Source organism: Ptychodera flava, chromosome 2, assembly GCF_041260155.1.
Source record: "Ptychodera flava strain L36383 chromosome 2, AS_Pfla_20210202, whole genome shotgun sequence".
NCBI lineage: Eukaryota > Metazoa > Hemichordata > Enteropneusta > Ptychoderidae > Ptychodera > Ptychodera flava.
Window position 1 is genome coordinate 27,990,967 of NC_091929.1, and position 23,161 is coordinate 28,014,127.

Below are 23,161 nucleotides of genomic sequence, written 5' to 3' on the forward strand. Positions count from 1 at the left end.
AAATACACAATTAGAAACACGACAAATCCAGTTGTTCGTAATATAGGATTGAGGTCGCCCTTCACGCAACTTAAATGTCATGTATGTCTTCATGGATACTATAGTTTGTTCTTTATCTATTTTTGAGATGATCACGATTTCTATGGCTAAATTTTCAATCCTTATGTGACTTGACGGCAAAGGATGCGCCTTGAACTCAGTCATTCACGTAATAGTATTACGTCATTGGTGCTTTTTTCCATATTTTGTTCTCAGTGTCTGTTTCTGAATGCTAATTGTACTTGTACTTGTTTGTTATACTTACAATTACGAATAGGCGTGACGTTTCATGTTGATGATGGGCACAATTGCTATAATTTGGAATAAATACAGCTTTCAAGCAAAACTCTAAACGTTCCCCTTCAACGTCCAGCCCCGTACTGAACGCTACAAGCATAGATGAGAAACTGGTAGCAATACACATCCTGAGAGACGATATTTGTATGTACACGGGCATGCATGTATATATGATACAGCATTTATGCATGTATATCCGAATGATGGATGGATGGATCGATGTACATGTATGTATGTATGTATGTATGTATGTATGTATGTATGTATGTATGTATGTATGTATGTATGTATGTATGTGTGTGTGTATGGATGGATGGATGTGTGTGTGTATGTCTGTCTGTATGTATGTATGTATGTATGTATGTATGTATGTATGTATGTATGTATGTATGTATGTGTGTATGTATGTATGTATGTGTGTATGTATGTGTGTATGTATGTATGTATGTATGTATGTATGTGTGTATGTATGTATGTATGTATGTATGTATGTATGTATGTATGTATGTGTGTGTATGTATGTATGTGTGTGTATGTATGTATGTATGTATGTATATGTATGTATGTATGTATGTATGTATGTGTGTATGTAGTATGTGTGTATGTATGTATGTATGTATGTATGTATGTATGTATGTGTGTATGTATGTATGTATGTATGTATGTATGTATGTGTGTATGTATGTATGTATGTGTGTATGTATGTATGTATGTATGTATGTATGTATGTATGTATGTATGTATGTATCTATGCTGATAATCATTACTGAGTTTTATTAGTCAACTTGAAGAAACAAAGTTAAACACAGAGACAACATGTTCAAATTTTCTTTGGTGTTTTATTAGCTAACCACCAAAAAATGAGTTAACTGTAGCATTAAAATTCAACTACTTGAGATGAATACAGCGAAGACGTAAAGTAGAAGAAAGCATAAGTTTACTTAAATAGCCCTGTAACGGTTTTTAACAACATTTAAAAATCAAGTACCGCGTTTATACGGCGAACATTTCAGACACAGTCAAACTTGTTCAGTGGTTATCAAGTGGACCAAGTTACAACTGATTTGATGTAATCGTTTTGATATTTTAATACAATAAACAAATTTAACACGATTGGAACTAATTTGGGAAAATTGGATGAGAGTAATTATAACGAAATTTTAAAGAAATCGAAATATTCACAACGTAAATTTTGCAAAATGACAGAATACTGCAAAAAAATTAAAACATGTTTTCAACGAACAAAACAACAAAAATACATCGATTATTGTATATCCCTTAAATCGTATTCATTTGTATAAAAATGTTATATTTTTGTGTAAATGCCATATAGAATCGAGACAAAATGCATAAAATATCCCTAATCTATGACTTTTGAGTCAGGGCACTTTTGAAATGTCCCTGACTTTTTACTACAATTTGGGTTTAATAAACACTAATTGTCAGGGCGTTTTTGAAGTGACCCTGACTGACTTTACTGTAAATCGATCGGAAAACTTCATTTTGGTTAGGGCAAAATTACAAATCGACGATAGAAGTACCATTTCAGTATCATATGTACTGTTCATATGTATTGAACAATACTGCATTAGATCAGTCATGCAATGATTCTTACTCGTAACATTTGCACAAAATCGAAAATTTCGGATATAATTTTAAAGATGGTTACTACATACGGTATAATATTTAACAAATTACTTAAATTCTTGAGAAATAGTGACAATCAAATTATCCCAATTTAGTTCCAATCGTGTTCCATAAAAGTCCGGATTTACATTATATGTTGCCTTCAGAGTATACATTTCTGCTAATCTACAAAAATATTGCCCACTATAAAGGGTACAGCTGACAAATGGCCGTCAGGGACCACACTTATGAGATGACTTATCCGTCATGATTGGGATCTTTACGATGTAAAAAATATCATGGGGCTGCCTGAAATTGATACGATGAAGAGCTGGCCACTTATGTGTGAAAACTAAAATAGATTTGTCTTTGCCACCGGATCTGGCCCCATAAGATGTACGCGGTGTAACAGATCTTTCAGAATTCGACTGGAAACTAACTTTAAAAAAATCAGAATTTCTTTCATGCTAAGCCCTCACAAGGGAGTTCTCATCACGTGACCTACCGGCGACATCTGAGCAACGAAACATTTCATTTGTAAACTGTTGCGTGATTTATTTTTACTGTTCTACACTTACACGATAAAAACATAAACAAAGAAAGCAAGAAAATTGAAATACAAATTTTCAACAACTACAATGTGTTATCTCGGCATCAAAATATTTGATGGCCCTCTACGGTTGATTCGGTAACTGGTGCCAGTGTGTCCTAGTTTTAGTTTGCCGTCGAAGTCTTATATACAGAGGCAACGTGCAGCGGTAATTTAAAGGTACCGGGACTCGTTATCGGTGTATGGCGAGTGCCAGACCAGGGAAAGTCCAGGGAAGCCGACTTATTATTTGAAGATGTGTTACATACTCTAGCATGGTGTTGTGCCCGTGAGCTAAGCACGACTCCTCACTGCTTCAGTGGACAATGAGTGGTGGGTAGCTCAACCTGTGGCTTTTAGCTGTTGGGTGGGTATTTGGCGATGTAGAAATCTTTGGTTTCGCGATCAAGGCCTTTGGGAGTCTGTTAGAGCCCCATTAGCTGTATCTTCTTGCATTTCACTTACAAAAAATACCATCAAATCTTCGGAGAGATGTTTTAGAATCCCGTAATTAAACCATACTGTCTTTGAAAATGCCACTGTTTCAATTCTTGGAGATGGACCTGGTTGAGTATGTAACTTGCGGCGGCCATATTTGAGTTGCAACTCGAAAATTTAGTTTTAACCCTTCCAGTGCTGTAATTTTTCCCGCCAAAATTTTGGTGCAACATCCAACAAATATTTATAATTTTTTTCTGTAATTTTTTTTGATAGTTTTGTACCAAGTGGACGTCACATTTTTCATCAAAATTTTGGCAAAAATCTGAAAAAATATTGAGTGGGAATATTTTATAAAAGCGGCAAAAATTGACTGGCGCTCAAAGGGTTTAAAATGTAATTGTGCGTCCGTCATCAATGTTGGAAAACGTTCTGTGTTCACACTTCGACAGTCGACTTTGTTTTCAACCCATTTTATCGAGAAAAAAAATCCAAAAAGATACAGCTAATTGGGCTTAAATTTTGTGCCGCTGTCAAGCAAGGACTATAGATAGACACCTTGTAGATTTTTGTTTATGCTGTTCGTCTTGTTATTTCGGTCAAGCTCATTAAGGTAATATGCACCTCGAAAGTGAAAGACTTAAACTTTTGCTCAAACTTTCCTCAGTGAAACTTTCAACCATTCTCTTACCAAAGCAAGAATAAAAATCAGGGGTCACCGCGCAAACTTTGGTACTAGAGAGACAAATAACTTGTGATTTCTCGATATTTAAAATCCAAAATGGCCGCCATCCCTGTGTTAACTCTATGAGAAAAAATAAAATTTTCAATTTTCGAAAAATTAAGACGGTGAAAACTTTTCTTTCGCTAAGAGCTTCAAAATGGGCCCCCACAAGTGGTAGGTCAGAAGAAAATTGATAAAATTTGAAGGCCTGAATTTTTGTCCCCGAGGTGCGTTCTACCTTAAGAGCTCAGGTGACGGCACGAGAGAAAAATCAACCTATCCCTAACGTGTACTTACGAACATGTGAGAACAACAGTATGTCATATCTTAAGTTCGCTGAGAGGGTAAGCTTCAGGTCGACAATTTTAGGGGCGAGTGGGTGTGGGGGTCAGTTACACCTCATAGAATTGACCTTTAAATCAACAAATTACTTTTAAGAAAGTGTTAAAATGGTTAAGCTATAAATATTTCAGTTCTATTTAAGTCCCTGGATAAGTTTTCACTTATTTACATACTGGTAGTAACTGTCTTTTTTAAATATATTTAAATTTAAGAGGGATAAAAATTCGAACGTCTAGTCCTTCGGCCGTAAATCTTGTTATCATAAGGTGCCATGACTATATTTTTTTCCTTTTACTGTACCGGTGATTTTACAGCTTTCGTTAAAAATGTTAGAGTTTCATATGACAAGTCATCGTTGATGACACAGTCCCCACTTGTTAATGGGTACTTTGATTACATGTCCTCAGAGAGGATAGAGTCATCTTCATTAATTAGGTCTGTGATAAAAATACTTTGATACAGATAGCGCTCAATGGCCAAGAATGACCTACATACAAGAAAGACCTACATATGTATGACATAGGTTAATGTCCTTGTACCAACTTTGAATAAAATCGTTTGAGATATGCCTGAGTATTATGGCTCTGTACATGAAAAAATCGTAACAAAATGGCCGCACGGCAGCCATATTGGATCGTATCACATAACAAATTGACATGCATATGTATGACAGTAGTCAATCTCCTTGTACCAACTTTGAATAAATTCGCTTGATACATGTCTGAGTATTATGGCTCTGTACATGAAAACATTGTAATAAAATGGCTGCCTAGCGGCCATATTGGATCGTATCACAAACCAAATAGACGTACATATGTATGACATAGGTCAATGTCCTTGTACCAACTTGGAATAAAATCGGTTGAGATATGCCTGAGTTTTGGCTCTATACATGAAAAAATTGTAATAAAATGGCCGCCTGGTGACCATATTGGATCGTATCACAAAACAAATCGACATGCATATCTATGACATTGGTCAATGTCCTTGTACCAACTTTGAATAAAATTGGTTGAAACATGTCTCTGAGTTATGGCTTTGTACATGAAAAAATTGTAATAAAATGGCCGTCTGGCGGCCATATTGGATCGTATCACAAAACAAATTGACAAGCATATCTATGACATTGGTCAATGTCCTTGTACCAACTTTGAATAAAATCGGTTGAAACATGTCTGAGTTATGGCTCTGTACATGAAAAAATCGTAATAAAATGGCCGCCAGGCGGCCATATTGGATCGTATCACAAAACAAATAGACTTGCATATCTATGACATTGGTCAATGTCCTTGTACCAACTTTGAATAAAATCGGTTGAAACATGTCTGAGTTATGGCTCTGTACACGGAAAAATCGTAATAAAATGGCCGCCAGGCGGCCATATTGGGTCGTATCACAAAACAAATAGACTTGCATATCTATGACATTGGTCAATGTCCTTGTACCAACTTTGAATAAAATTGGTCGAAACATGTCTGAGTTATGGCTCTGTACATGAAAAAATTGTAATAAAATGGCCGCCTGGCGGCCATATTGGATCGTATCACAAAACAAATCGACATGCATATCTATGACACTGGTCAATGTCCTTGTACCAACTTTGAATAAAATCGGTTGAAACATGTCTGAGTTATGGCTCTGTAAATGAAAATATCGTAATAAAATGGCCGCCTGGCGGCCATATTGGATCATATCACAAAACAAATCGACGTGCATCTGTATGACATATGAAGTAATCCTTGTACCAAGTTTGAATGAAATCGCTCCTTGCATCTCTGAGATATCTGCGTGAACGGACGGACGCACGGACGGACGGACGGACGGACGCACGGACGCACGCACGGACATGACCAAACCTATAAGTCCCCCCGGACGGTGTCCGTGGGGACTAAAAATACGCGGCAACCTATGCCTAACGACTAAGTAATGTTCGCAGACTCGATGAACGACAGAATTCGTCCACAAGTGACAACTATCAAAAACAACGGTAAATTCTTGCGTTTTGAAAGTTTTCAACCCTCAGGTAAAACTTCAAACACTTGCAAAACTACATTTTTTGAATGTTTACATTACTGGAAAAAAATGACAAAAAAACTGGCGCGATTATAAATTCCTTTGCGATGTGCATCACCCGCGCTGTGAATATGTTCCTCTAGGTCATGAGGTCGCGGTTAACCAATGGCAATGTGCCAAACGACGGCTTTTTATCTTCAATGCACATGCCAGTCTAAGAACTTTGCAACAGAGCTAGAAATATCCGACTCGACGCGATGTTAAAGTTCGTGGCATGGCTTTCGACCCCTTGACACCCCCCAACAACTGCAAAACAACGTGACGTAATGTAGAGGGCGCATTTGGCATTGTAAGAGGTGCGTGTTGGAACTTCCTGCACGTTTTGCTTCGAGAAAGGCAAACACTTCTGCTGAAACTCGCCAAAATGCGGTGATTTGCAAAAAAAATAACACAAATTTCCCCCAACGAAAAAACATCTTATTGACCAAGAGGTGGAAATAATAGTGCGTCTAATGCTCAAGTCACATTACTGCGTCAAGTCGCACGTCACTTTCTTGAGAAAGTCATTAGTACTGCTTGGAGGGTGGGAACTAAGAATTACACTACGAAGATGATGAACTTGATAAAGAGTCTATTATAATCACATTAATGCCTGGTAGAATAATTACTGACAATTAAAATAATGCTGAACCCCGGAAAAAAGTCACCTTTTACCATTTAATACCAGAACGTGACGTGTTTTGAAACCAGGACTCGAAATACCTACATGCATACTGCACTACGCATGTCCACATTACCTTGGAGCAGATAGATTGCCGGACCAGCGTGCACACTGTTGAAAATAATACAGCATATAATCTGATCTTCATCAGAATCTGATGAATCCCATGGTAAAGTTGCTCATTGCAACTGGCAAAATTTACAAAGTCTATTTCAAATTAAAATTAATTATTTGACTGTAAGCACGAAGCCACATGCCATCCTGGGTGAAGTCTTGTGACATTCTGTCGGCATTCCTAGCTTAAAAGTAACATTCCACAACATTTCATGAGTTACACTCAATGAATCTGAAAAGATCTTGCATGGGATGATGGGAAGAATGACTTGGAACTCCAAGAAGCTGTTGCATGCTAATGCAAAACGTTACATGCACAGTGCGTGTATTAGCAAACAAATATATTTCGACGCCTGGTTTCTGAGAGTACACAACTTGCTCGTCATCGAATGCAGAGGGCGCCAATCTCGTCCGCAGTCAACTGTACGGATACTCCTGCAGCAGTTTCGAAGAGCGGGGCTGTGTCCCGCGGCTGAGGCGAAAGCAGAAATATTTGCAGCTTTCAACTCAAGCCGCATGGAGTAGCATCCTGGGCGAAAAACAACTCATCGTACTGGCATTTCAATAAGTTGAAAATTTGAAAAGGAGTCGGTCAGAAGGAGATCGTCAAGATAATGTTACATCATCATGACAGTGGTCCAGTCGAGGATATTTACGTTCGTCAACTTGATTTAAACTTGGCAGTGCTTTGATATCGCCATTGAAAAATCGGGTGAAAGTAACGAAGTTTACAACATAGAGAAGAAACACTTTTTTTGTTCTAAATTTAAAAAAATACCGTCTATAATATTATGCAGTTTCCAGAGCAACAACACGTGGATGAGCTCGTGTACTTCTTATGGCGCCGTTTCATAATGCCACAAATTTCTTACACGCCACGACTCTCGTACATTCTGAAAAACAAACAAACAAACAAACACACGTAAAAAAACATTGTTTCGTTCTTAATGAAAGACCTCTTGGGTGACATCTGTCGACAAAGCGCGGAATAATATGCAAAAATGTCGAGAAAATTATTCTGTTTGAGTGAAAAGGGGCGCATTCATGAGATGCTCACTGGAGATGGGGGAATTCCGACTGGACTTGGGAAAACATACGAGTTAGTGAGTGTATCTTAGGGAGGGCATCGAATGCAAAACGGCAAGACAGATTGATGCGGCATGAATGGATTGATAAATGAGGCGTTCAATTGTCGAATACAGTTACCTCAGCTGACCCCTGACCCCAACGGTGGACCAATAGGATTAGCCTTATAGGACACTGACACTGACACAGTGGGTTGAAGTCTGTATTAACCGTCACATATTTTGAACGGTGCTTTCATATTCACTGATAAGCGTGTATGAAAAATTAGGGACTGGCCAGAGATGTGTTCTTCATTGTATTGCGGTTAACATTGTCAAGACATTATCATGTGGTGTAAAGCAAGTGTCACCGTGGAACTTTTAGCATTGAAGTGCGCTCATTGTACAGGTGAAATAACCTACTAGGCGGTCACCTGTAATCTAAATATGCCCATATATGGTCAAAGGGGCGTTCCTTGGTATTCAAAATGCCCATGTGAGGGCGCCGTTTTTTAAAAGCGGCCACCCGCTTAAAATCTGTGGTTGGTTAGATTTCCTCTTTTCATGGTAACTGTGGCAAAATTGGAACAGGTGACAGTATACCTTTAACGGGCTGCTCAACTAGCCTGATGGAGGCTTTCTTGACGGCAGATGTCAAATCCTACAAGCTGACAAGTGGCCCGGTGTAATAGTCTTGATAACCGGTTACCTAAATACCGACAATGCTGGCGCTAATAAGAGCACAATACTTTTGTGATTCGGAGTAACAACTTGAAAGTCCCAGGGGCTACTACTATAGAAAGTACAAGCAAGACCGTCTGTGCATTGACATACCGCAGAACATCCATGGTCGAGGTCTACACTACTACGGACGGTTTCAGAGTGAGAGACTCGGAGTCTAAGAATAGATGAATCAAATGATGACATAATTGAAATCAGTGTTTTCTCCAGGTTTCTACCTGAAAATGTTGCTCTCTGCTTGATTTTTGTTTATATTTGTTTCTGATTGAGAGGGACTATAATTAATTATGTGAATGAGTTATGCAAATTAAGTGTTTTTCACGGTATTAGCAAATAAGGTTGAGGTATGGCTCAAATATGATTAAACAGTCTCCAGTTTCTTGCCTTTTTGCTTCTATTACGTGTTGAGCCCTACACAAAGCACTCGCACATCATTCCTTTAAGTTCAAACACAGCTGGATAAAAAAGAAATGCACGTGCAGACAAGACTCGCGACTTGGGCCTTGCTGAAGTTTTTATTTCATAACTTGAAGGTTCAATAACACGATTGGAACTAATTTGGGATAATTGGATAGTGAACTAATGTCGGCTTAATCTGCGAATGTAAGCTCATCTGCTTTTCTCTTTAAGCATTGCACTTGTTTATATGATTCATTCGTAATATTGCAACATTCAGCTTTAGGGCACTCAACAGTTTTGACAAATTTGAAAACTATAAATTCATCTCTCCCAAATTAGCTCCAATCGTGTTAAATTTAAATGATTTAGAAATAAAACAAAAGGGAAGGGGAATCGAGCTACCCAAATAACTGTTGTCAATGTGTGTTTGTAGCTCTGGCTTGATTATTGGTCACAAACACGATTGGAACTCATTTGGGATAATTGGATCTTCATCACACAACATGGCAGCTATCGTGCACAGTGCGAATCAATGTTTCCCGCGGAATTTGATGCATGGAACGCGACAGAAGGGCATTAATTTCCAGAAGTGTGTTCAGTATAATTGTGAATTGAGTTCATCCAATGGTAATGATTCATTATAAATTTTGAATATTCATAAATCGGCCTATATTATATGAAGTACGTAAATATATATATATATATATATATATATATATATATATATATATATATATATATATATATATATATATATATATAATGACAGCGAGGTGTGTAGGCCCCATTCCTCAATATGTGTCAGCATTCGGTATGTAGCGGCCATTTTCACGGTGACGTCACTCGCTAATTAAACTTCATACCCTGATATTTTGGGTGGTAAGCTTATATGGAATTCAAAGTGATTTATTTTGCTGCGGAAAAAAAAACATTCTTTCATCATGGCAATTGAACACGATTACCAGATATCAATGATCGATTAAAATGGTAGAGAAACACTAACGAAAATACCAGCGAGAGGTTCAAAGGTCATGTAAGGGTCCTGAAATTATGAAATCAGGTGATTGTACCGCATATTTAGATCTCCATCCTTGCTTTTTAAAGCTTGACATCAAATCGTCACCTGATCATTACCATTAGCCTTTATGCCAACATGTGAGATGGTAACTACGTAAATACTTAAAATTAATTGTTCACATTTTGGTTTTCTTTCCATTTTGTAAATGTTTTCCTGTTATTTTTTGTTGCGGCACAGATTTCTAAAATCTCAACGGTTTCGTTCACATGTGGAGGTACTACGGAGATAGCACTTATGTGTTTCACAGTCCCTGTGAGGAACTATGCTTTATCCAGTTGTTAATCAACTCACCTACAAAATTCATGGTGCCTTAACGATGCACTACGTGTCGTCCTCGTCTTCTGAGTGCCGTGATTTCCGCATCTGTCGGACTTGCTCCAAAGCAGCTTCCCTTTCCTTCAAGAGTTTTTTCAGCTTCCGGATCCTCTCGTCCTGAACGCTTTCCTTCGCCCGTTTCGCCGGCGACTCTGCCGGCGACGATTCCGCCTTGTCGGCCTGGTGCTTCTCCGAAAGAGCCCGCAAGTCCTGTTTGCGCTTGCGCGTCATTATTTCGCTGTTTTTCACCTGCGCCACCCTGGCACTCTGTCGTGTCATCCTGGAGCCGGCGACAGCTGATGGTGTTGTGGTGGTCGACGCGGAGGAAGCGGTGGTGGCGGTGATCTTACCCGACGTGGATGTCGAGATGGTTGGGGTGGCGGTGGACGAGGTGGTGACTCTCAGTAGAGACACTACAGGGGTTAGCGAATTGAAGTCTGTAGTCTTTGTCGCTGCCGCGAGTGGGGCAGTCACTTCAACTAGACTGGCTTTGCCTTTTGTTTGTATGAGCGGTTCTGTCTTGACGACAGGAGACAACTTGGTTGTTTGAGTGCTGGCGGGAAGTTTCGAACCTGGCTTCGTCATATATACGATATGTGCTGGCTTTTCACTGTTCCCGGCAATACTTGCCATCTCGCTTAACTGCGCAGCCGCGGATTTTATTTGCAAGACTTTTGTCTTGCCTGTTGGATTTTTAACGATGTAAGTTGAAACACCTGTTCTTGTCGCCTTCATAGCGGTTCCCGGGGAATGTACGACGATCGTTTTTTCATCCGTCGAGGTTTCTGATTCAGGTTTTGACGTCTGAGGTGTGGTTGGGGGCGCCACTACATTCCACTTCATGGGTTCACCTGGTTTCCTCAGAGAACTTACGGGCGTGACCAGCATCGTATTTGGCGAGGTCGTTTTTTGGATGGTGATGGCACTGGGCGTCGGCGGAATAATATCCTGCTTCGTAACTAAGACATACTGTTTATGAGAAGTCGCGTTTTCGCGCCCAGGCGCGCTCGTCGACGACGCAGACAGGGTCTTCTCGTTCTTCGCGATAACTTCTGCGCATCTGTTGACTATCTCGGATACGGCCTTCGTGTGACCTGCCGCTGTCGCCGCCGTGCTCGTCGGGGGAGTTTTCTCCGAATTGCTGCTGGAAGTTTTGGCAGAATTTCCGTGCATAGCCTTATCATAGCCAGTGTCCGGAGGCTCTTCCTTCACACGGATCTTCCACAGATCCAGCTGGGATGGGACATCACTTTTCGGCGACTTAGCATCAGGATCCTGTTTCTCAATTTTAACTTTAACTGCACCTTCTTCCGGAAAGAGTTCCTTGGCAGACGTCTCCGATAACGTGAACACTGAATCAATCTTGAACATGGGAGCGCCACCTTTACTATCGGCTGGATTTTGTTGTTCGTCGACATTTTCTTGGGCTGGTTCGGTGCCTTGCAGGCTCCCCCGTTTGTCCTCACCTTTAGTCGGATCATTTCCTTGTTGGCGGCCATCTTGGTCAGACAAAGCTTGCACGGCACTTATTGAGATGGGTACCACAGGATTCACTTTGGCAATATTGGAGTTCCCCGCGCCGCAAACGGACAGAACGTTTCCTTTCGCGAGCGTGCTACTTTGCGTGGCTGTGGCAGTCTTTGTAACTATCGCGGACGGAGCCACCTTACCGATGTTTAACTTTTGCGGCTCCAATACAGTGGAAGTGCCAACTTTTTTCACTTCACCTACAACGCCCCCAAATCTTTGCATCGGCAATACCGTGGACACTTTTGCCGGAGTCAGGGCATTTGAAGTCCCACCAATTCGTTGAGAGAGAGGCTTCGTCGTATTCTGCCCGTCAGTTTTCGTCTTTGCCCCACTGGGTACAGTAATGGTTATATTTTGCTGTCCTTTGCTCCCCGGAGACAAAATCAACTGAATCGGTTGCTGAGCCACTGGGCCAGCCTTCCCGGTAAGTTGGGATGATGCCGTGTTGGCTAGAGTGCTTGTAGTGGAACTGACGTTTGAAGAACTTGGAACAATTGTGAAAATGAGGGGTTGCTGAGATGCTGGTGACGTACTTCCGGTCCCCGTCGACGGCGCACTGCCCAGAATAACAGTCTGTGGCTGTGATGTTGGTATGGCGCTCACCACATTCGAAAGAGGAGTATTGCCAACTGTTGAGATTTTCTGTTGAGACACCGTCGGCTGTTGGCCGCCTGCAGTCAGCAAATCTTTCTTACCCACGTTAAGTTTGATTAGTTGGACACCGCCAGGAGCTATTTTGTTCGCATTGTTGGCTACTTCAGGCGAGAGTTGAAGCTGAAGCGACACTGGAGCCACAACGTTAGAGGGCGTAAGCACGACTGGCTTGAGTTTGGAGGCAGCAGCATTGTGTACGTCACTGACGGAAATGACGTTCTTAATCAGCGTGTTCTGTGAAGCCGAGGACTGCGTCAGCGCTCTCGTTACTGTGATAGCACTCTGCTTTCCTCCTGCGGGCTGGGTCGAGGCCGGGACTGGCGGTATTCTGACGGCCATTTTCTGTCCAGTATTTATGTTGATGGCGGTGAAGACATTTGAAACTCCCGCAACAGATTTCATCTCCTCCGGCGACGCAGGAACGTATGCGCACTCCGACTTGCCACCTTTGGTCCAATACAGCTTCTTGCAGATCTGGTACTGAAGAGAACCCTGGGGGCTACCACTGGTTCTGCAAGGAATGAAAGTACATTTCATCTGAATTACTGGAAACTTATTGAAGAGTGGTGATTTTCCAGTGGCGATGATGATGATTAGGAGGAGGAGGATGGTGGTGGTGAATCATCATCATTCTCAAAGGAGAGAGAGAGAGAGAGAGAGAGAGAGAGAGAGAGAGAGAGAGAGAGAGAGAGAGAGAGATGGTGTTGTGTTTCGACTTTAAAACACTGCAGGTGCAGGGGTAAATTATATATATATATATAATATATATATATTATATAATATATATATATATATATATATATATATATATATATATATATATATATATATATAAATATAAGCAGGTCAGGGTAAATTACACACACACACACACACACACACACACACACATATATATATATATATATATATATAATATATATATATATATATATATATATATATATATATATATATATATATTTTGCTGGAAAGTACGCCATTAAATCATCGTACCATAGGATTTGCCGAGGGGAAAACTAGATGAACGAATCAGACACAGGCCGTCCAAACAACAGTTTTGCTCAGCTTTACAGCACCAGCATCGGTGAATTGTTAACCATGGGTTAACGACGGGCTTGCCCAAGGTTCGGGTTAATAGTATTGTAATTGAATAAAGGGAAGGAATAAATTTTAGTTAAATCGTTCGTGTAGATAATTCGCTGGGTGCGATCACATGTACTAACAGAGTAATCGCTTGGCGAGCCGCTAAGGTCGCCTACGGACGAGCCAGACACACACTATGAGGTCTAGCGGAAAGATATGAAACGGTCCCGCGTACAAAAAAAAAACGATGCTTTTTAGAGCGATTCAGTTCCTGGTCTTTATTGAAACACAGACACTTGGAGCGATTAGTTACCTCAAACCCTTTTAGAATCTACATGACCGGATGACCGGGGAAAACGCAACTAAGCTGCTCGATCACATGACCAGAAGTGGGTACTTTACCATTACAGTAAGTCATGTGATCAATGGCTTTACATTCTATACATATGCTTTCAGCCATCAGGAAATTGCTCAAAATTCGAGACATTTGCTATTAAAGTCACGTGACGCTTCAGAACAGAAGTGTATACAGCCGCAATTCTCGAGGACGACGGTACAGTATTTTGCCCGATGATGATTTGACAGAAGATCGCCATGTATTTTTTTTCTGGCAACAAAAAGAAATACAATCAGTTGATACTCTTCTACAAGCTTGAATGAATCGAATTAATTATATTGACAACAAGATAGCCCTAAACTAAAGTGGGACAACATATATCTGGCTACAATTTAAGATCAGTATTCCATCATAGATTATGAAGTTCCTAAAATCCTAACGAAGCCATCAATCTTAAATTTGTGACTTTCTGAACGAATTTTTGTCTTCACTCGACTAGTTTCCTTCGTGTGCATTCATTTTACATTAGCGGGGGAAAGGCTTCTTGTAACACCGCGATGACGTCGTAGCTGAAGGCGAGACCAGCAGTGCACACAATGCAGGTCATTTCAGCTGACCCCAGACTCACTTACACTCGATAAAAAAGTATCTCAAACAGACGCAGCGACAGAACGTAGTCACACGGCGCAGGCCTGATATGCTAGACTTTGAAATCTTGGCCAGTTTGCTGATTTTATCAAATCGTGAAGCTTGGTTATAGTCGAATCCATGTAATCTAACGGCTTTGGAATGGTCCTCAGGCATCCGGGGTCTTTGTATCAGAACATTTTTGTGAAACAGTAAAATTGATCAGAGTACTCCCGTTTTAAACTCTACGATACAGTTCTTGCATTTTCTAGCAATCGTGCATGAATATACAGCATTTTGTCATTTTTCCTCGCTTTCTGTGAGGAAAAGTTACGAAAGTAAAATTCCGTAAGTGTGTTTCCATCCATCGTATTTTCCGGAGCAATGTTATCTGAGCGACTGGTTAAAATTTTGGCTTAATACTGGAAAATACAGTTACATTTACGAAAATTTTTCGTCCAATTGACTCAAACAAATGGCAGTCACGCGCCATTCGGTATTGTTGATCACGGCACCGTCCGTGGGTGGAGGGACGGTGATCACGGTAAACGACAAACTGAACAAGCAGTACAGTAAAAATCATGAACCCTAACGACAAATTTTGGCGGGAAACGCCGAAACGAAGTCGGCCACAGGATGACTCTACATCTACAGCGTGACAGATATTTCATATTTGACTGTTCACAGTCATTTCGTTATGGGAGCATTTTCGCCATCGTGAACAACACCATAGGTTGTACAACCGACGTGACTTGCCTATTAGGCTGGTATAATTGTTGACCTGGCCGATCCCGGCAATAAAGCTGTGTGCGCACAGAATACGAAATGTATGTTGTCTGTTTCTGCCACGTTCTCAGTTCACATGTTTACCTGCCGTAAGCTTTTTCCAGTGACCCCTCTATATTTCGACTTATTTATGAGCTCTTTATTGACCTTCTCACATAACGTGAATGCAAAGATTAGTTACCTATAACCGGAAGTTGACGACCAACTGCTTTCGCTCAACGATGATTTCAGAACGAATTACAAAATTCACGCAAAAAAAAACAGCCTCTGAGATTCTGCTAATGGTAATAACGCAAGCTGGCAGATCTGATACGAATCACAAATCCATCATAAATGCAGACGTCGGTTCCCCGATGATTTCAAGGAATAATATTTTATCTTTTTCTTAACATGATAGTCCTTTTCCGGTGCCTGCATGGCATTTGCTGTCACATCGGGCAAAAGTCTCTGACACGTAATTCTCTCTCCTTCCCGCCGTCGCGTAGCAACACACATAAAAATGCAAAGCATGCTGGGCCACGCATGCGCACCAAATGACATCGCTACATCACTGTGAAAGAGTCGGATATTCGACATATTTGCTGAGTTAATTTAAACCGATCTTAAGCTCTGAATTCAGGCCAGTTGATGTTCCCTTAGCATCGTGTTTTTTATACTGAGAAGACCCAACTGGTAGGCCTAAAGGATTGACACGATGGACTGATGGCTTTCCGGAGCTAGCAAAATACATTATCTTGGCGCCTACCATTTTTCCAATATCAATGACGCGGTACAACGCAAGCAAAATGTTTTTTTCTTAGACAGTGCAAGTCGTTAAATGATGCACTTCCATAATTGCATTCGATGTAGTTACTACATACACGTCACTACATCAAGTGAATTCTTTAATCCGCAAAAAACCTGCATAATTTATGCTGTCATTACAAAACATCACGTGATCTGGACCCAAGGTCGAGTCGGAAGTAGAGCGTGATCCTTTGTATGTATAAAATGTCGAATTCTGTCGCACATATAATCTTGGAAACTTAGCTCGGTAGTAATGCACGCGACGGAAAGAGGGGGTTGTTACGTCGTAGCTGGAATGTGACATTATTTTATCCGTGTGAAATATTGCATGTGATTCAGATATCGTCGCTTTTCTGGCGACCTTTAACGATTGGGAAGGATGTCATTTCCGTAGATCAAGGTCACTTCGCACAAAACCACAGCCTAGCTAACTGTCACTTTGAAGTTCACACGACCATTGAACAAATTTTACTTACTGCTCCTTTTATGGCGCCTCCCATGGCCGACAAATCAAGGGCGGTACTCTCCTACTGTCAAACGAGCGATTGATCGGTGGACTTTTACCAGATCCACACAGAGCCTCTTGATCGTAACACGCATGCGTGAGAATTGATCGCAACCTTAGCCAACTGAAGCACGTGATATTCTGCCGAATATATTTGATTTCAATGTATTCTTAATGGTAATCCGAAATTTCATAGTTTGGTGACTAAATAGAATTGCGCTTTTTATTGCGATGTGTTTATACAAATTTGTACAATAAGACGAATCCGATAAGAAAGTTATACATGTCTGTTCAGAAACACGTACTGCAACTTGTAATGGTGAATTGAAAACAAGATGTTTTCGTGCTGACTACAAAAATTGTAAATTTATAATTGGTAACTTTTTGCGTTTTAACCAATCTTCAATTTTTGACAGGGCAGAATGTTTCCAAAATGTCAGGGTCTTCACAACTTTCACGTAGTGAACATGTTACACCTGCCAAACAATCAACAACACATGAGTTTTTGATCTTTAACGCTGTAATCCTCACCATGTTTCAAAATGGCGGAAATGTGACGGGTAGACGTCACGTTCTGCTGCTGAGATCGAATCATGCGACCGTGCGATTGCAGGTTGCTGAATTTTCAATGGATCTGGATAGTATCAAACGTCAAATCATTCGAATCATGATAAATAAATCGATATATCAGTACATAAAAAGTAAGAATAAGTGAATTCTTTCACTCATTCATTGATTTTCTTATTTTCTATTTTAGTTTCCATATTTTCGTGCCAAAATTATTCTTTATCGACTTTGAATTTTACTGCGATAATGGCGCCCCAAAATGATGCAAGCGCACAGTGACCGACATCACACAAAAACGATAAGTTGAACGTCCATACCGTTCACGTGACACTTTAACCTTGCTAACCCCTTATTTTTTCTAAAACCCATCAAGAAAAAAACAAAACTAAAGTGTGCACTTGCTGCTTGAAAATTGAAAGCAAAACAAACACTACGGATGCCGTGTGAGATTTGGCGCGCACGGAAATCCAATACACACTTACTAATGATGACAGCAGTCTTCATGTGGAACGTTTTACATGCGCTGTCACGCAGTCTTTGTCAATCTAAAAACTGCGTCACCATGGTTGTACGAGTCATTCTCATATCAATTTTTATCCATTCAATACATACGAAAATAGTGGTTACTTTGGTTTTATTCACCGCGTGGAAAGCAAATAATGGTGTGTCGATTTAAGGTAGACTAAGCCTTTGGGGCAGCTATTCAGACTATCATACTTTTACAATACAGTTTAAGTCTGCCAATCATGGGGTCTCATTTTGAAGCTCAAACAGCAATGTGCTTTCAACTTGTCGTGAAAATCAAAATTATATTTTCCACTGCAGAGTTAAAGCCCCAATAGCGGCGACTGTGTAATAATCCGATCTCAAAATATTCTGAGTTGTCTATGAACTTTCTTTGAGTGAGACACCGTTGACACTGAAAAAGTGTATGACACTGTCATAAGTTCAGAAAGTGGCGCGTAAATTTAAACATTTGAACATTAACGTAGATTTCCCACCATTTTCAAAAACTAATCATATGACATTGAAAACAAAGATCAAAACTAAAAAATGTTGGCCAACGTGTGTGGTGCATTCAAGAAAATGGCACCATGCTTGTTACTTTTATGATCACGATGTGTATGTGCAGGAAATACCAATTTTTGCTCTTTTCCGTTGGGGCGCCATTTTATGAGTGCGGCACCCGTTTATTGTTCAGCCTGTTGAACCATGTCGGCACGGTCCGAATCAGCAAGCAGTGATACTTCTATACACTTCAGTTAGCACATTTACACGAACCAACTCAGATTTGAAAATAAAATCATGAAAATAATGCATAAAATTAGGAGTTATTGGGGCTTTTTCAAAGAGGTGGCGGCCATGTTGAATTTCAAGTGCCAGTAAATATTGAGCAATTTGTTCTCTGTTACCAAACCTTGCACGGTGACCACTGATTTGTATTATTGACTTCAAAAGTGTATAGTTTAACGTTTCCTTGGGGAAAATTTGGGCAAAAAGTAAGTCTTTAAATTTCGAGGCGCAAACTACCTTAACACTATATCGCAAGCACAGCCGTCGCCTTCCTATCAGTACAGCGCGCCTTTCACGACGGCCCAGCACAAAGTATGTTGCCCTTAAAGTATCCCATTTCATTTTAATCCCGCTGAAAGGATTAACATATGAATGTAAAGTTGTAAGTATAGCACACAATATCATCACAAAATGTTTGCTGAAATCGCTTTAAGCATCAGACAACGTACGAAATGAAAACTGCTACCTCCCCCCCCCCTCCCCAAAAAGGGGAGGAACTATTCAGTGTGAAGGAAAATATGTGTTCGCTGTATTACGAGATCTGACGTGATTTTGTTGTTGAAAAGGTTTATAAACAACATTCTCCTGAGTCATCAGTCAGAGCCCGATAGTTTCTCGGCTTCAGTTGTGCAAACATCCCAACAGTTGTAAAACGCATGCGCAAACGGCATATATATCTCTTCGCTATGCGGAGATTCACATATGCGTTTTCTCTTGACCCCCAAGGAGAGGGGTCAGACATTCATCACTTTGTTTGTTTGATATACGACCGACTTGTTTTTTTTTATTTTGAAGTATAATTATCGTAGGTAACGCTATGTTCAAGATGTAACTACGATTTGAGAAAGGGCCGGGGAAATACGAGGAGGCGAGGCGATAGACGTAGTGCCGCTGCCCGAACACTATCTTGGATTTGGCAATGTGCCAGATTAGACCTTGGCTTGTCGAGCGCTCCAGCTCACTTTTCTGTACTAAATACTAGAGCTAGATCGACACCTTCCTCTCCGTAGCATTGGGGATTCAAAAGTTTGACCACAACAATCTACAGAGCAAGGTACAACAAAAGAAATATTTTCTTTCGACATACAGCTATTCGGAAATAATTGCATATACTTTTTTTTAAATTTTCAGTGTATTATCGAGCCGGTTTGGCGTGGAATGAATTAAATCACAGGGTCAAAGTGATTAAATTTTTGTTCTGCGTCAACTAAAAATGTAAAAGGTGGGCGGGGAAAGTCTAAGTCTGAAAAGTTTAACAAGCAAGTTTTACTAATATATTACTTGATTGTTTTATGAGTGCTAAATTAAGAATAGAAGTAGAAACTTGTGTTTCACCTACATTACTGACACAAAAATATGACATTCTATAAGCGTGCAGACGTACATTTTACAAAGTTTGTAAAAAACGATTTGTAGTCAGGAAAGGTACGTTGTAAAGTCATATTCAAATTAAGTTTAGTTTTGTTGGTTTTTTAATGAAAACCTTTATTAGCCACAATCGCTTGGGGGCGCAAAATAAAAACAAATAATTCATTCGGTTTAGTAGCGAGAATTGCTGTTACCACTAGTGGTAGTTTGCCGTCACATTGGCTTCAGTAACGGCACTGATAACATTCACATACAAAGCTCTGAGGTATAAGAAGTAAGCATGGCTACAAATGTTCTACAGTACGATGGTGATTATGATGTGATGATTGTGATGGCAGTGATGGTGATGGTGATAGTGAACAACTGACAGTAACATTATCACCTCATTCACGAAACACAAAAGTAAAAAAAAATGCCCAACCGTGAAAAATTTAGAATGAGTTGGTGAGCACCGGGAAATGTCAGACGATGCTTTTATGGCGCGAATCCAGTTTCAGACGTACATTATTCTGACATACAAAATACGACACCACACTAGTCGCACAAAATTAGCTAATGCACGTAGCTTGGTTTTACGAAAATTCATGTGATACGAGTGATGTAAATTTTTGAATGTTGTGATAAAACAGGGTACAGCTTTATTCACAAATGGAACCGACTCTTCACTGCCTTCCAAAATCATTCATATGGGACTTCACGTCAGTTAGGAAACCTTTTGCCATTCATTTTTTAATCTATATCCAACTCCAAGGGAATCGTCAGTTTTCTCGAGACGACAACACACTTTAGGAGTAATTTCGTACCCGCAAAAATTTTACAATACTTTATCTTCCAAAAAACGTACCCATTTGAAAAGATTTTGGGAATTGACTAAACGGAAAGCGGCTAGATATCGTAAGAGACAGAGCAATCAATATCAATATAATTTTCAGGAGACGCACATCCTGTGTCCGATCATGGACATACCACAGAGCAACCCCCTGATCGACCGGACACGTCTTTGGGGAAGTCTCCGCTTTTTCATAATTTCATGGAATTCATGAAAATTACAATTCCTTCCTACATACTAGCAAACCCTTTCCTTCGCAATCCTCTGTAGAGCGCAACCAGCGAGAACGATGTCGTGAACTTGCAATTACACATTAACTCACCAGACTGATATCAGTTTTTAACCGATGTCGCGAAATCAGACTAAATTTTCATCTAAACGTAGACCTTAGGGTCTACGATCTAACTTACAAACCGAGCTTGTTCCCTTATGTAAGGACAGTAAAGACGATTCAAACAAGAGGCTGAAGAGAAAAAAGGCGAGTCAGACGAGAGGTAAAAAATCGAAAAAGAACGAAGAAAGAATTTCAGTGTTAACAACACCGAAGATACTAACCCTCGAACTGGCAGGGCAAACATTTGAGGAACAAGGGAAGAGGCAGAACTTGCTGTTGTGGTCGGAACGAGCTTTGGCGTCGGGGTCCCCATCATTGTTTAATCACGTGACTAAAACAGGCTACGTAACCTTTAGAGGTGAGAGGTCAATACTGGATGTGCAACTCGCTGGCAGATGAGGAGGCAGTATAGTGTCGCCCCGTGTCTTGACCGAACCTGCAATAAATGACAAAACTAATTTTTGCAACAACAGATTTTCTATAAAATTTTATCTCTACATTCAAAGACATTGCAATCATTATAATAGTGGTGATGAGAGTGTCCTTCATACTTTGTGACGATATTTATATAATTATCTGCTATACCAGCGAGACTGTGTGTGAAATAGCGAGAAACGGCACTAACAAAGCGTCAGTACTTTTGGAAATGAAGGCACAATTCGCAAAAGGCATGTTTCTGTTTCCTTGATAATGTATATGCTTTCTTTAGTGGAGCCATATGAAAACCTCCCCTTACCTCCATGTTGGATGAACATCGAGGCAACATTCGGCATAAATTAGTGGGCTTGCATTCTGGTCGTGTTGTGTGATTATATAACGATCAACACAGTTCTGCTCAGAGCTTTTGTAGTTTAGGGCCATACAACGAGTGTCCAAACTCCTCTGCTGCTCAAATGACACTCTAAATTCGTAAATAGTTAGAGTTATGGACAGAGTGACACGCCAACTCATTGATCTGTATTAAAATTTGGACCGTAGGTCATTCAAATCTCCCAAAATGCAATGCATTGTTTAACATTGATGGCCGCCGCGACCTGCATTCTACGCGCGAAAAAAGATCGCGTACACCTACCTCACTAGCAGACTTACATAATCCGCGCTGTATTGTATCGTTTGTGACGGTGTAGGTTGCAGCCTGTGAAAATAAAACCGTGTAACACCGTTACACGGGAGAGTTCATTTGGCTATATCGCCGTTTTCCAAGGTAATATGGTGGTACTCACTTCTTTACTACAAAATCAAGCAGAGGAGCGCAGTGAGTACTGCGCACCTCATTATAATACAAGGGCCAACAACAAACAGTCTGACGTCAGTCCTGTGTCCTCGAGTTCGGTTTGCAACCGTTTTCAAAGTGACCGGGAATGCTTTCAGTGATGAAGTGTATCTCTGTTTACACATGAATCGACCCCGTTCAATAATTGCCCTATGGTTTGCTGCAGCGTATAACCTGCATGTGTTTTCAGTCTTTGTTTAACCATCGGCTATGCTGTGTTTCACCGTGTTTCGCTAAGGATCACGGGAGTCGTCTCTGTGACGTCATCTGCCTCTGCGGCGATATCCAAGGTCGACAACATTTTAAACACGTCACGGCACACTTCTCAAATATTCGGCATCAAAAAAGATCTAAACGATTTTCATGGCATTTTAATAGACAACTCTTCGGTAAAAAGCTTATGACTGTAGGACTGTTAGAGCGTTGACAAAAAATAAGTCTAAGCCCTTATGGGGAATAACTGATATCGATGTGCCCATGGAGGTCACGTCGTGTCCCAACTCTATGATAAGATTGACGGCAGCAACCCCAAGAATATAACGAACACTTTCTACGGGTTATGTCACAATAAGAGTAGACTGTTTTATTTTCAACGAACATTTACAAATTTTGCGCATAACAAAGTTCCCGCTTTTAACACAATTTAACGTCTCCAGTTCACTGCCGCCCTCAATAACAGCTTTCAG

At 40.3% G+C, this 23,161-nt stretch overlaps 1 protein-coding gene across 3 annotated transcripts; it reads right to left on the reverse strand.

Annotated features, from left to right (window-relative positions):
* Positions 1-1,155: 1,155 nt before the first annotated feature.
* On the reverse strand, positions 1,156-22,463 carry LOC139118421 (mucin-2-like). 3 transcript variants are annotated; one of them, XM_070681729.1, is made up of 4 exons: positions 22,275-22,463; positions 21,424-21,638; positions 10,477-13,195; positions 1,156-7,796 (listed from the first exon to the last, which is right to left on the reverse strand). In XM_070681729.1, exons 2-3 carry the CDS (start codon positions 21,516-21,518, stop codon positions 10,507-10,509), a joined length of 2,784 nt encoding a protein of 927 aa, XP_070537830.1. In that variant the 5' UTR covers positions 21,519-21,638; positions 22,275-22,463; the 3' UTR covers positions 1,156-7,796; positions 10,477-10,506. The 3 variants fall into 3 exon arrangements, with proteins under 3 accessions (XP_070537830.1, XP_070537825.1, XP_070537836.1); XM_070681724.1 differs by lacking the exon at positions 22,275-22,463 and adding an exon at positions 21,939-22,184; XM_070681735.1 differs by lacking the exons at positions 21,424-21,638; positions 22,275-22,463 and adding an exon at positions 16,783-16,904.
* Between the last annotated feature and the right edge of the window lie 698 nt (positions 22,464-23,161).